The 14,687-nt window shown below is 45.5% G+C and overlaps 1 protein-coding gene across 1 annotated transcript in view; it reads right to left on the reverse strand.

The window, feature by feature from the left end:
* map2 (microtubule-associated protein 2) overlaps positions 1-14,687 on the reverse strand; it is a 48,696-nt gene that overhangs the window by 2,991 nt on the left and 31,018 nt on the right. The window contains exons 10-11 of the mRNA XM_063213445.1: positions 7,128-7,220; positions 2,356-2,448 (exon numbers count right to left, since the gene is read on the reverse strand). Coding sequence (XP_063069515.1) covers positions 2,356-2,448; positions 7,128-7,220 — 186 coding nt within the window. The remainder of the gene's footprint in view (positions 1-2,355; positions 2,449-7,127; positions 7,221-14,687) is intronic.

Below are 14,687 nucleotides of genomic sequence, written 5' to 3' on the forward strand. Positions count from 1 at the left end.
CATAGCAAATGGGAGAGAAACTCTAGTCTCTAATGGAAGAAGGAGAGGGAGGAAGGAAGGTCAAGGTGTTGTCAAAAGAGAATGGAGGAAAAGTAACAGTTATGGACGTGCGTGTGACAATACCATTGGCAAAAGGCAGCCATTTTGTGTGAGAAGATATGTAATTACACCGCAGGGACACGGCTTCCATACAACAATTAGGTGCAATTATCAACGTAGTCGTGTATTACGAGCTGCCAAATGGCTGGGTATGGGAGCCGTTTTGTTGCTGCTGTCTGTAGGCTACTGTACTTTATCTTGCAGCAATGTCTGCTTAGCTTGGGAATGCAGCACAGATAATAACAGTTTGACACACCGTGAAATGAAAACCTGCGAATAAAGACCTGATTTTATATAGGGTACACAGAGCCATGGGCAGAAAAAATGAACCAAAAAAGTAATTGTTATGACACACACACGACATGACATGTCTTTGCATGGGTCTGCCAGATAAAAGACATGCACATCTTGACTACTGTTGCTAGGCAAAAGCAAAGCACAGCGACAGCATGGGGGTTATTGGGAACGCTGTTATGCAGGGAGGGGCGGTGAAAAACCTCAAAGGAGACTGATGATGGAATGAAAGAAGTGATTAGGCCTCATCAGTAATCATCACGTCTCCTTCTCAACCATCAGCTCATATGGCCCCTATTGATCTGCCAAATGCAATGTAATGTAATGTAATATTGATAGTCCTCTCGCAACAAGGAGGAAATAAAAAAAGACAAATGACCCTGTTGACAATGTGGTGAGTAAAACATGTGTTACCTCCTGGTCCAGTGTGTGACAGTGAATGGGACACTATGGTACTGTAACTAACGTCAGTGATTTATCGCGATGAAAGGCTAGAGAGAGTTGGTGGCTTTCCCCTCCCTGAGGCGACCCCAATCACACCTCCCTCCTCACTGTAATGACTGTACTTTTCAGTAGGAGGTGAGGAGGAGCAGAGAAGAGAGGGAGAGAGGGAGGGGGAGGAGGAGGCGTAAGGAGGGAAAGCCCCTGGTCTTGGATCCTTTCCTAACCCCGGGGACGAAAAAAAGTCCAATCCAGGAAAAAAAAGGAAAAAGTGTACTGGTAGGACGTCTGTGAAAGGACAGCCTTGGCCGACATTTTTTTGAGGCTCTTGTCCCATACGGTAGATGAGTGAGTGAGATTGAAAGTGAGAGTGCAAGAGTGAGTGAGTGAGTGAGTGAGTGAGTGAGTGAGTGAGTGAGTGAGTGAGTGAGTGAGTGAGTGAGCGAGTGAGCGAGTAAGTGAGCGATCAAGTGCGTGTGTGCGTGACTGTAAGAGTGCGAGAGCGTGAAAGTGCAAAAGTGAGTGAGTGAGTGAGTGAGTGAGTGAGTGAGTGAGTGATCAAGTGCGTGCGTGCGTGAGTGTAAGAATGCAAGAGCGTGAAAGTGCAAGAGTGAGTGAGTGAGTGAGTGAGTGAGTGAGTGAGTGATCAAGTGCGTGCGTGCGTGAGTGTAAGAATGCAAGAGCGTGAAAGTGCAAGAGTGAGTGAGTGAGTGAGTGAGCGAGCGAGTAAGTGAGCGATCAAGTGCGTGCGTGCGTGAGTGTAAAAGTGCGAGAGCGTGAAAGTGCAAGAGTGAGTGAGTGAGTGATTGAGTGCATGCGTGCATGACTGTGAGAGCGTGAGAGTGCAAAAGTAAGTGAGTGAGTGAGTGTGAGAGTGAGTGAGGGCTAGAGTGAGTGAGTGTGAGCGAAAGAGTGTGTGACTGTGAAAGTCAAGGGTACTTTATAAAGTGAGTGAGTGAGTGAGTGAGTGAGTGAGTGAGTGAGTGAGTGAGTGAGTGAGTGAGTGAGTGAGTGAGTGAGTGAGTGAGTGAGTGAGTGAGTGAGTGAGTGAGTGAGTGAGTGAGTGAGTGAGTGATCGAGTGAGTATGTGAGTGAGTGAGTGAGTGAGTGAGTGAGTGAGTGAGTGAGTGAGTGAGTGAGTGATCGAGTGAGTATGTGAGTGAGTGAGTGATCGAGTGTGTGTGTGAGTGAGTGAATGAGTGAGTGAGTGAGTGCGTGCGTAAGTAAGTGTGAGAGTCAGTGAGTGAGCTATCGAGTGCATGCGTGCGTGGTTGAGTGTGAGAGTGGGAGAGCGTGAGAGTGCAAGAGTAAGTGAGTGAGTGAGTGTGAGAGTCAGTGCTTGAGTGAGCGTGTGAGTGAGTGCTAGAGTGAGGGAGAGAGGGAGGGAGTGACTGTGTGTGTATGCGTGAGAGAGAAAGAGAGAGGAAAAACGAACACGAGGAGGAATCACGACGAAGGAGGAGGAGGAGGAGAAGTAGGAGAAGGAGGAGGAGGAGAAGAGATGACGAGAGGAGGACTCACGTTCCCGCCGCCTGCCGCATGCTGCACTTTGTCCATGGAGCCACACTTTGACCTGACGTGGCTAAAGTCCAGTTTTACGTTAGGAATGAGAACCTGCGTGGTGGAGGAGAAGCGGGAGATTGGGGGGAGTGGAGGGGGGGTTGGTTGTTATGTGACACGGTTGCTTGTTTTTACATTTCTTCAAAGTGTTTCACAAACTTTGGGAAACGTCACATGCCATGTTTTGTTTGTCCCATGTGTCTCATTCAAAACTGAATGGAAACTGTTTGTGTGTGAGCTTTTGTTTTCTTTCTTTCATTTAATTAAACACGCAATGGCAGCTGTTTGTATCTGTGTTCAAAGACTCCTGAGTGTGTATAGTCTACAGATGCTTTTTGTACATCTGAAAAAGGCCCATTGACTGGTAGTGTGTGAGTCTCAAGTCGGACAGTACAGTGCATCTGGCTATTTAAACATCTATTTGAAGTGACGGAGCATCTAAAGAGAGAGGACCCTTGGAGTCTGAGCGTCTGACTGAGCTACAGTGTGCGCTTCCATAACAGCAGACAAATGACAGGATATGGAAGACATGGATGTTTTGTGGATGTTTTTGCTTGCTTTGAGTTGAACAGAACATATGGCCCATTGTGAGATTGTGAATGCGAGTTACAGGCTACGCGGGCCCAGAGGTGCTGTTAAAGAAGGACAAAGCAGGTTTGATTGGCACACACACGCATACACATAGGCACACAGGCAGAACCAAAGGCTTGAAACAACAGAAAAATTCATGATGCAGTTTTTCCAGAAATGTGTTTAGCTTTTAGGCATGCAGAGTCAGTAAAGAAAAAGGAACACATTCAAGTGTGTGTGTGTGTGTGTGTGTGTGTGTGTGTGTGTGTGTGTGTGTGTGTGTGTGTGTGTGTGTGTGTGTGTGTGTGTGTATGTGTGTGTGTGTGTGTGTGTGTGTGTGTGTGTGTGTGTGTGTGTGTGTGTGTGTGTGTGTGTGTGTGTGTGTGTGTGTGTGTGTGTGTGTGCGCGCGTGCGTGTGTGTGTGTGTGTGTGTGTGTGTGTGTGTTGTGGCTAATGGGTTGTTGTTCACACTACCATGCTTCTTTGTCTAACAAAAGCAAGACATGTTGAAGACAGCACTAACAAATCTGTTTTTCACAAAAAGCTCTTTCAGAACAAACTCACAGTCTCTGATGTTGCGAATTGATGCATGTTTCATTATCTATTTCACTTTGAACTCACATGAGTCAATGCGTCTTTGAATCATGTGAGTGAATTATTGGAAAGACACAGCCTTGAAAGTTGAAATGCTTTCAATTTTTTTTTTAAATCACTGTTTTTTTCACAAGTTGGGATTTTTAAGGCATCGCTAAGTAGTGTCCCACCTTCAAAAAAATCTTCAAATAAAGCTTCTAATGAGCTTCTAACCTAAAGGGCAACCGATGATGAAAACTACCTAATGTTGCCCGGGAAAGAATGAAGAAAGCATGGGGGTGTGAACAGAATGTAAGAGTATTGGATAACATCTGAGATAACAGGATTCCACATCATCAATAAAAATGCAGGTCATATGTAACAGATGGAGTTTACCCACACATTGCTGTTGCTAAGAGAAAATAACTCACACAAGATGAACGTAAAAAAATAGAAATAATTAAAAAAAAAAAAACAGTGCTGCTGCATCACCTGTATGTGTATTACATAAGTACAGATGTCTTCACTGTGCGGATATATACATGGGTATATATCACTTCCAGATGACCAACAAGAAGGGACTTCGGTTTTGTGAAAACCCACACAGGTCGAAAACACACACAGTTGTTTTAGAGACAGCTTCGGAATTTAGAGGAGGCTCAGAGGAAAAAATATGGACACACGTGTGTTCGACAAACGCTTTTGCTGAATTTGGGGCAGCATGTAACTTTTCTGAATGTGCAACATCATCTGAGTTGTCATCATGGCTAAAATGAATTCAATGGAGCGCCAACGCATTTGTCGAAGGACCAGGTCATGCATGTTCAGAGAGAGAGAGAGAGAGAGAGAGAGAGAGAGAGAGAGAGAGAGAGAGAGAGAGAGAGAGAGAGAGAGAGAGAGAGAGAGAGAGAGAGAGCAGGATTGGGAGGGAGAGAGGAGTGGGGGCCCTGTGTGTGTGTGTGTGTGTGTGTGTGTGTGTGTGTGTGTGTGTGTGTGTGTGTGTGTGTGTGTGTGTGTGTGTGTGTGTGTGTGTGTGTGTGTGTGTGTGTGTGTGTGTGTGTGTGTGTGTGTGTGTGTGTGTGTGTGTGTGTGTGCACTCTACAGAGATGCCAATCCTGGCTTCACAGAGTAAAAACCCTGCCACACATCTGATGAAAATCTAATCCAGCCATTTCCTCAACCAGCTGGCCCTAATGATCATCAGACAGAAAGATGGCCCAGCAACCCATGTAACCACCTGCGCACAGTCAGCAGCAATTACATGACAAGGTTTTTACTTTGTGAAGCAAGGATCGATGCCTAGATACAGTAAATAATGTATTATATACAGTGCCCTCCATAATTATTGGCACCCCTGGTTGAGATGTGTTAAAAGCCTTAAAATAAATTCAGTGTTTATTGCAGAAGAATACTGTCACACTGAAAATTGTAGAAAAATGTAGCCTTCAACTCAAATGAATTGTAAGAAAATAAAAAAATCCCTGACTAAAAAATAATTATTTTTCATTAAATCACCTGTTCCACAATTATTGGCACCCTTAACAATTCCCAGGAAATAAATATAATTGAAGCATTTCTGTCATTTCTACAGTAGTTTACAAAGTTTACCAGAGTATGTAGGAACATTTAATTAGTAATTCATCACTTCCTGTTTCCCTGGGGTATAAATATGACGTGACACCGAGGCCATTTCTCTTATCCACTCTTAAACATGGGAAAGACAAAGGAACACAGCATACAAGTGAGGCAGATGTGCGTCGACCTTCACAGGTCAGGCAGAGGCTACAAGAAGATTGCCACTCAACTGCAGCTGCCCATATCCACTGTGAGAGGAATAATTAAGAAGTTCAAAACAACTGGAACAGTGTTAAACAAGCCTGGACGAGGACCCAAGTTTATTTTGCCACCACGCACAGTGAGGAGGATGGTAAGAGAAATCAAAAGATCTCCGAAGCTCACTGTTACAGAATTACAACAAATGGTAGCATCCTGGGGTCACAAAGTCTCCAAATCAACCATCAGGCGCTGTCTACACGCCAACAAGCTGTTTGGGAGGCATGCACGGAGAAAACCTTTCCTCACTCACAATCATAAACGCAAGCGTCTGGAGTTCGCCAAGCGGTATTGGGGCTTCAACTGGGACCGTGTGCTTTGGTCAGATGAGACCAAGATTGAGCTTTTTGGCAACAAACACTCTAAGTGGGTCTGGCGTACCACGAAAGATGCGCATGCTGAAAAGCACCTCATACCCACTGTGAAGTATGGGGGTGGGTCAGTGATGCTGTGGGGCTGTTTCGCTTCCAAAGGCCCTGGGAAGCTTGTTAGGGTGCATGGCATCATGAATGCTTTGAAATACCAGGACATTTTAAATCAAAATCTGTTGCTCTCTGCCCGAAAGCTGAAGCTGGGTCGTCACTGGGTCTTTCAGCAAGACAATGACCCTAAACATATGGCCAAATCTACACAGAAATGGTTCACCAGACACAAAATCAAGCTCCTCCCATCGCCATCTCAGTCCCCTGACCTCAACCCCATTGAGAACCTGTGGGGTGAGCTGAAGAGGAGAGTACAGAGGAGAGGACCCAGGTCTCTGGATGATTTAGAGAGATTCTGCAAAGAGGAATGGCTGAACATCCCTCTTTCTGTCTTTTCCCATCTTGTGAAACATTGTAGGAGAAGATTAGGTGCTGTTTTGCTGGCAAAAGGGGGTTGTACAAAATATTAACACCAGGGGTGCTAATAATTGTGACACACATTATTTGATGTCAAATAATTATTTCTTTATGTGGGATTTTTTCCCCACTGAATAAATGCACTTGTATTGAAGGTTGGATTTTTGTCTTTTTTTCCATTAAGGTCCCATATTATTTAGAAAAAAAATAAAATAATTGGAAGCTAAAAAACACATCTCAACCAGGGGTGCCAATAATTATGGAGGGCACTGTATGTGCTGTATATTATGTCGGTAACACTTTATTTTAGGGATACATCTCTTAGCACTAATACATACAATGCCAATGCCTGCATAAGTAACTTGTAAGGCATGTACTAAGCAAACGCTAAGGCCTACTAGGTCCTTACTAAGGTTAAATTGGTAATAAATCCCTTATTGTGCATGAACAAGACATTTGCGAATACAAGCCTGCCGGTAGTCATAGTACATGTATATGTACTGTGTTTAGATACAGCAAATTACAGTATTACTAGTGTATTATATATGTGCTGTATATTATGTCTATTCAGTTAGTGTGATTAAGTGTGGGGCAGCCACACTGTAACACATTGCAAGCCAGTTACGTAAACATAAAAAAGTAAGTCGCCCTGCTGCCTTAAGTTTGTAGTTTAACTCAACTTGAGAAAGCCTGAAATTGAGTTACCCGTGATTCTCGAGTTGAGATAACTTACAAACTTAAGGCAGCAGGACAACTTGCTTTTTTACGTTTAACTGGCTTGCAATGTTTGACAGTGCAGGTCATGTGGTATGTGTCATTGTCACTAGAGAGTGGTGGAGAGGGAGTTGAGGGGGAGGGACAGATAGAGGCAGGCAGGAAGAGAAAGGGTGAGGTGAGGGGTCTGGAGCAGGTACATACATTGCCTCCACGGGGGGAATGCTTCAGATTATCCTTGGATCCGCACTTTGCCTGTACGTGACTGAAGTCCAGCTTCTTGTTTAAAATCTGAATCTAGAAAAATACAGAGATCATAAACGTGGGCTCTGTTTAAATCAAATCGACGAGCTGATGGGGACAAAAAAAAAAAAAAACGTGACAGACGTGACCACCACCAGCACCACACACATACAGGCTGACAAACATCTGCCATTTTCATCATGTATGTCATGTAGTATGGAGGGTTTGGGAAGATGGAGGAGGAGGATGGCGAGCTCGGCATACATGGAGGACCACACACATGACACACGACGCACAAAAACAAACTAACACGGACACGCAAAAACACACACACACACACAGGGGTGCTTGTGAATCGCCATCTTCTCTGAAGACGAATGAATGAATTGTCTCAAACCAATGAAGGGTAACTAGTACAATAGATGCATTGCTACGGCAGTACACAGTGAAGGAGAGCAGTACCACAATAGAGAAGATCCAACAGTCACAGCTGACAGATCTGTTCCAGCACAGGAGAACATAACACTACGGGTGGAGAAGAGCCTCTACTAAGGCACAGAACTGCATAGTCTTGCCTTCACCAGCTAAGAGTGTGAGTGTGTGTGTGTTTGTGTTTGTGTTTGTGTTTGCGTGTGTGTGTGTGTGTGTGTGTGTGTGTGTGTGTGTGTGTGTGTGTGTGTGTGTGTGTGTGTGTGTGTGTGTGTGTGTGCGTGTGCGTGCGTGTGTGTGTGTTTAACTATGTGTGTGTGCGTGTGCGTGCGTGTGTGTGTGTGTGTTTAACTATGTGTGTGTGTGTGTGTGTGTGTGTGTGTGTGTGTGTGTGTGTGTGTGTGTGTGTGTGTGTGTGTGTGTGTGTTTAACTACGTGTGTATGTGTGTGCACTGTAGTCTTGCTGCATATACTATATACATGTATGCATACATGCATACATGTATCTTTGCTACATCGCATGTGTGAATGCTGAGGAGCTAGTACGGTAAGTGCTGCAAAGGGGCCTGGGGACTGACAGATATATTGTATTCACGGTATATCAGAGGGTCAGCTACTGAAGACTCTTTTCCACTGATGTTCTTTTGGTAGTACAAAGCGCCGACTCGGCCGCCACTTTTTGCTTTTCAAATAGGCATGACACAGCTCAATCATGAAGCAAAAAGTGGCGGCCGAGTCACGCTTTGTCGGGCTGCAGGCCTACCGGAAAACCTGCAGTGGAAAAAAGGCATTCATGTCTGAGGAGTGACAGTGAGATATTCACAGCACACCAAATGATCAACTGCTAAGGGAGCAGTGAGGTACAGTACCTAGGTACTCACAGTATTACCACAGCGTCAAGTAAGGGTTAAAGTGATACTGTCCCATTTTTGGAAATAAGCTCATATTACACATCTATTAGAGTTAAATAATTGAGTTTTAGCTTTCTCCTGTACTTTCAACCGCTCTCTGAGTACGGCAGCGCAAAATTTACCTCCAAGCTAGCAGTTAACATTGACTCCTATGAGACCAGTTAGCTGCCAGCTGGTCTCATAGGACTCAATGTTAACTGCTAGCACGGAGGTCAAATTTGCACTGCCATATTCAGAGAACGGTTGAAAGTACAGGAGAAAGGTAAACCTCAATTATTTAACTCAGGGGGAGGTGTAATATGAGGTTATTTACAAAAATGGGACAGTATCACTTTAAGTTAAGTAAGGGAGTGAGCTAGCTATAGTACTATACTATAGGTAAACTGCTAAGGGAGCAGTGAGGTACAGTAGGCAATCACAGCAAACCAGAGGGTCACCTACTAAATGCCTGGGAAGTGACAGTGAGGAATTCACAGTATACCACAGAAAAGGAATTCTAAGTCGCCTGAGGGAGTGACAGTGAGCTAGGTACTATAGTATACAGTGGACGAGAGGGACATCTGTGGACTGAGGTAGGTACTGTGTTCACGGCATACCTGAGGGTCAACTGCTACATGCCCATTTTTGACGTCTAAAGTATGCCCATGGAGTCAAAATGGGACGTGCACCTCAAAGGCACCCCCTTGTGGCCGCAAAAATTCACTGACTGTTAGGGTTAGGGAAAGGTCTAGGTTTAGGCCACCTAGTCAACATGTGACATGTCATGTATGCCCTCAACGTCAAAAAATGCAGCCTCGTCAAAGGCTGGGATGAGACTGTTTTGGCTAAAGAGTGTACAGTGAGCTACTGTAGGTATAGTATACAGTGTACCAGAGGGTCACCCACTAAGGGGCTTATGGGTGTGACAATGAGCTAGGTATTCATCACAGTACAGCACAGGGTCAAGCACTAAGGGGAGTGTGAGTCACAGTGTACCAGCGGGTCAACTGCTAAACAGTGTATAGAGAGCTACTGTAGGTACACTATGCCGTATACCAAGGAATATAGTGTACTGTACAGTACAGTGTAGGTACTCTAGGTATAGTATAGTAGGAATAGTAGCTACTATAGGTATAGTATATAGTATACCAGAGGGTCAACTATTAAATATTGTACAGTGAGCTACTGTAGGTATAGTATGCAGCATACCATATGGTATAGTGTACAGTGTAGGTACTCTAGGTATAGTATAGTAGAAACAGTAGCTACTGTAGGTATAGTATATAGTATACCAGAGGGTCAACTATTAAATATTGTATAGTGAGCTACTGTAGGTATAGTATGCAGCATACCAAATGGTATAGTGTACAGTGTAGGTACTCTAGGTATAGTATAGTAGGTACAGTAGCTACTGTAGGTATAGTATACTGTATAACAGATTGTCAACTGCTAAACAGTGTACAGTGAGCTACTGTAGGTACAGTATGCAGTATAGTATCCAGAGGGTATAGTGTACAGTGTAGGTACTCTAGGTATAGTATAGTATAGAATAGTATTGTAGGTACAGTGAGCTACTGTAGGTATAGTATAGTATACCAGATTGTCAACTGCTAAACAGTGTACAGTGAGCTACTGTAGGTACAGTATACAGAATACCAGCGGGTCATTGGCCAGGACGAGCGGCCAGGTGACTGTGTGCGCGGCGGACAAACACAGAGCCACAGAGACCAGGTGCAGGAGCGACGACAACATCTTGCTACGGCCGCCCTGCTCGGGGACCGCCGACTGGCCTCTGGGCTGCGGTCAGAAAGCAAAACACAACGCATGGACACGTCAGTCATGGTTGCCAGCGCCACTGGTAGGATGGGAGAAGGGTAAGGACACAGTAGCACTGGGTGAGTGGGAATTAGGGGTGCTAGCTTCTGTGTGCTAGCCTAGGTGTACAGCCACTGGGTTGTGGTCAGAAAGCAAAACACAACGCATGGACACATCAGTCATGGTTGCCAGTGTGTAGGATGGGAGAAGGGTGAGGATAGCACTGGTTGAGTGGGAATTAGGCGTGCTAGCCGTACGGCCTCTGGGTTTTGGTCAGAAAGCAAAACAAAACACATGGACACGTCAGTCATGGTTGCTACAGGTAGGATGGGAGAGGTTTGAGGAAGGCACTGGGTGAGGGAGTGGGAAGTAGGGGGTGGGACCTGGGATAAGGCATGATAGCTGCATCGCCAATGAGTTTTGGTCAGATATCAAAAAACAATGCATGGACACATCCGTTATGGTAACCACTACGTAGTAGAATGGGAGAGGGGGGGAGAGGATGGCACAAGCCTAATGGTTAGGGAGAGCGTTTACAGACCAGAAGCTTGCAGGTTAAAATCCCACCCTAAACAGTATGCGATGCCTGAAGTGCCCTTGATGGTACTACAGTACAGTAGATCGGGGATGTAGGATGCTGAGCCCTGGGCGAGGCTTGCTAGTCCGGCTACCAAGGCCGTTTGAGCCGTTTGTAACTGGGGAAGTTTCAACTGTGCATGGATATGTCAGGCATGGGTGCCATTAATAGGATGGGAGAGGGGTGAGGACAGAGGGCCCAGGAAAAAGACATCTGAAAGGGCCCCAATACATACAGTAAAATATGATTGAGGATCCAATTCTGGGCCCCCGCTCCGCTCTTCCTGGGCCCGGGACAAGTGGCCCTTTCGCATGGATATGTCAGGATGGGAGAGGGGTGAGGAGGACAGTGCTAGGTCAAGGGTGTAGTGTGTAGGGGGAGTGTTGGGCCTGGTGAAAGACTTGCTATAGGCCAGCTGCCAAAAGGACCAGTCACAACTAGGCTGTCTTGAGCCGAGCCAAGAGAACCAGGCAGGCGCAATGGGACACACACAATACACATCAGGGAGAGGAGCACTACGGTAAAGTAATCTGAAGGATTAAGGTTGGGGGCTTCGCCACAGCTTCGCTATCCTGCCGACCTCCATCTTTTCAAACATGTCGGCCATTATAAGCAGCTCCAGCTTGGAGCTTAAAATAAACCAGTTGGAATGAAAACCAAGCCAAGGAGTCTTTCGCCTTTATTTAAGTGTTATGACGGCAAACTGGGGTATAAACATGTAATGCGAGCCGACCAGAGTCTCGGTCCAAGTGAAAACTATGGTGGCGTACGGTGGGAGTTTCTTCTATTTCAGGGGCTTTTATGTAAAATGTGGCTTTTCCAGGCTGTAACATACAGTGTGTTGGGGCCTTGCACACAAGAGGGATATTGTTGTTAGGGCGAACGAGATTGAACGTTGCAATTCATGTGGTAACGGTGGGTGCCTGAGCAGTGCACTGTAAAAATAAAGCAGCAAAGCTAATGGTATCCTTCTGTGGTGCCGGGAATGTTTTCTTTTTTTTTCGTTATTCAAATAACAATGGATACTTTATGTGCACAGTTTTTACATGCCTACTTCTGTCATGCCGGAGAACTGGCATGCAACTGCTACAACTCACCCGAGCCATGCACACTGGCAACGGGATAACTAAATTATGAGTGTCAAATGTGATAAACCTTCAATTCTCGCTCGCACTGCTTGCCTTGTTAGTGCTTGTAAGAATCACAAAAAGGGCAGGCGGGATTGATGTCGCCCCGAGGCAAGATTCACGCAGCAGCCTGCATCATGAACACACAGCACAGCGCTCCCACCGCCCAGGGCCGCTTACAGCTTTGGCCGGACCCAGGACAAAGGCATCTGAAAGGGCCCCAAACTCAATACATACAACATAATGAGAATCCAATTCTGGGTCCCCGCTCTCCCTGGGCCCTGGACAAGTGAGCCCTTCCTGCTGACTTCCCTGCCTCCGCCTAACACGACTGCATAACTAAGCAGGACCCAAAAGTTTGAAGGAGAAGAACGAGGGGCCGTCAGAGGTACGAGCTGGGAGTCTGGAGGGCTTCCAGGAGAACAGGCCTATGGTTTAAGATGTGACCGTAATACGAATGAGAAGTTCAGGCTCTACTGGGAACCATCCTGGCACAGAATGGGGCTGCTTGGAACAGTGGGCTTACAGCGCTCTGCAGGCCGCATCGGAGTGATGCAGTGAAAAAAAAGAAGAGGGAAGGGGAGAAGAAATTGAGTTGGGAAATGCTAGTTGGAACAGGACTCACAGAAGAGGAGAGAAGGAACTGCAATACCAGCCATGGAGAGGGACATCTGTCCAGTAGAGGCCCTGAACTAGCCTAATTATCATCGACTTTCAAATCTCTTCGAGACTTGGGGCCTTTCCCATTACTAATCTCCACCCCTACCCCTTTGCCTTCCTCTTGCCCCTCATGCTTTCAAACAAAGCAGCAAGGTGTAGGGCTTGAAACGCAACCCCTATGGATTGGGATGCCCCTTCAACAATCACGGAATGACACTCACAGCTGTCACTAATTCCATGTATTAGGTTGACGTTAACGTTTTTCATGTGCGTTTCACAGATAAAGGACCATCACACATTAGGACAATATTAAACTTAGTACAATAAATAATTATTACCACTTTAAAACTGACAATTGCGACGAAAATACTTAATCTTGTGTGCTGTTGTGGATGCCGCGGTTTGCCGCCCATTTTTAAATGCAATCGCAATGCATTCAGGGAAATCTGTCGAAGCCCTCCATCCGTGGAGTGAGGTGTTGGAAAATCTCCGCGCGGAGGGGATGAAAGCCCTTCGCCGAACCCCTACCCATCTGTCTGAACTTGAATCGGGATGCCACTACGCCTACACGTGGACGCGCAAAACGGAGGCAAAGGGGATCGACGTAGGGCTAAGGGGTGTAATGGGATTCACCCATAGTCTGACCAAGAGCATAACAATTAACATGTCCCAAACGGCATGGTTAACTCGCCTCCCTTGGTTTTCTTGACAAAGTGGGAGGAGTTCCCGAGTTTTCCGGAGCTCAGAAACGATATTTATATTGCTCTTGGCCGGACTAGAAGCAACGCTGAAGGTGTTGCGTCACTACAGGAGGGCTCGGCCTGGCTAGCCATGACCAAAGATGTGCAGGTGTTCATAATACTTCTTCCTTCAGCGCAGAGCCCATTTGGTTTTGCATTTCTCTCCTCATGCAGATGAAAGTATATAGAACCCCCTTTCTCTGTTGCCAGTGCAGCTTTAATAATCCTGCTTGCTTAGGTTTCAGTAGAGAAAAAAAATCTCTATGGAAATAAGGTGGCTTTGGCTCACAGTGTAGTGATTTTTTTTAAAAAGGAGAAAAACGAGCCACCCCAAACACTGGTAAACAACAATAGAGAGTGTACTGTGGGATAAGGAAAAAGAATGAAGCACGCATAATGATTTCTCATTTCACATTTCACTCAGATTGTGAACAGCCCTGCAAATAAATAACAAAAACAGCACCCGGCCTTTTCACCAGCTCAAAAAGTGACACAATACCACATTAAGCAACGAGAGGAGACGAGTAGCAGAGTGCTAGGAAGGGAGGCTGTGAATTAGATGGGAAGAGAGAGAGATGGGGCTCGGTTGAGCTGTGAAAGCCCTTTGTAAAAACCCTGCATCGCTTCTCTGCCTGTTCTGACTGCAGGATCTATGAAGGAGAGGGTGCCGCCCACCCGCCCGCCGGCCACCTTGCATTGCTGAGTCACGGCAGATGCCAAAGCTTCACAGAGATCAAAAGGACTTGAGAATCTCTCCCCAACTTTTTACCCATCTCATCTGATCTCATTCCTCCCCTCATCTCTTTCTTCCTTCTCCCTGCAATCCCATCCAGGTCTCCATCATGATTTTTTTTTTTTAACCTTCCCTGTCGACAGTCCAAGTGCTTTACCAACTCCTCTTGTTTCCTTTCCTCCATCTTTTCGAATTATGCGTATATATTTCCAACAATCTTGATTCCCTATACTCCAAAAATGATACTATATTTGATTTACTCCTGCGACATTGTACATTTTTCCATCACTCTGTGTGTGGTGCACACCGTTACATGTTCACACTATCTATGCTAACACTAACAATGCCTGATGCGCTAGCTACTCTGCGTAATTTGCTATCAATAACGCTTTTAATCCATACACAAATTGCTGAGACTGCATGTTTCAAATGTAAGATGCACAAAAAAACAGTTCAAGTTAAAATAATCTAAAAGTCACATAAGGTAAACAGGCATGGTCTATGAAATACAATGGCCAGTCCCAAAGCACTGTATTGTACAAACTCAGTA

The sequence above is a fragment of the Engraulis encrasicolus genome, chromosome 13, assembly GCF_034702125.1.
Source record: "Engraulis encrasicolus isolate BLACKSEA-1 chromosome 13, IST_EnEncr_1.0, whole genome shotgun sequence".
In the NCBI taxonomy this organism is placed as follows: domain Eukaryota; kingdom Metazoa; phylum Chordata; class Actinopteri; order Clupeiformes; family Engraulidae; genus Engraulis; species Engraulis encrasicolus.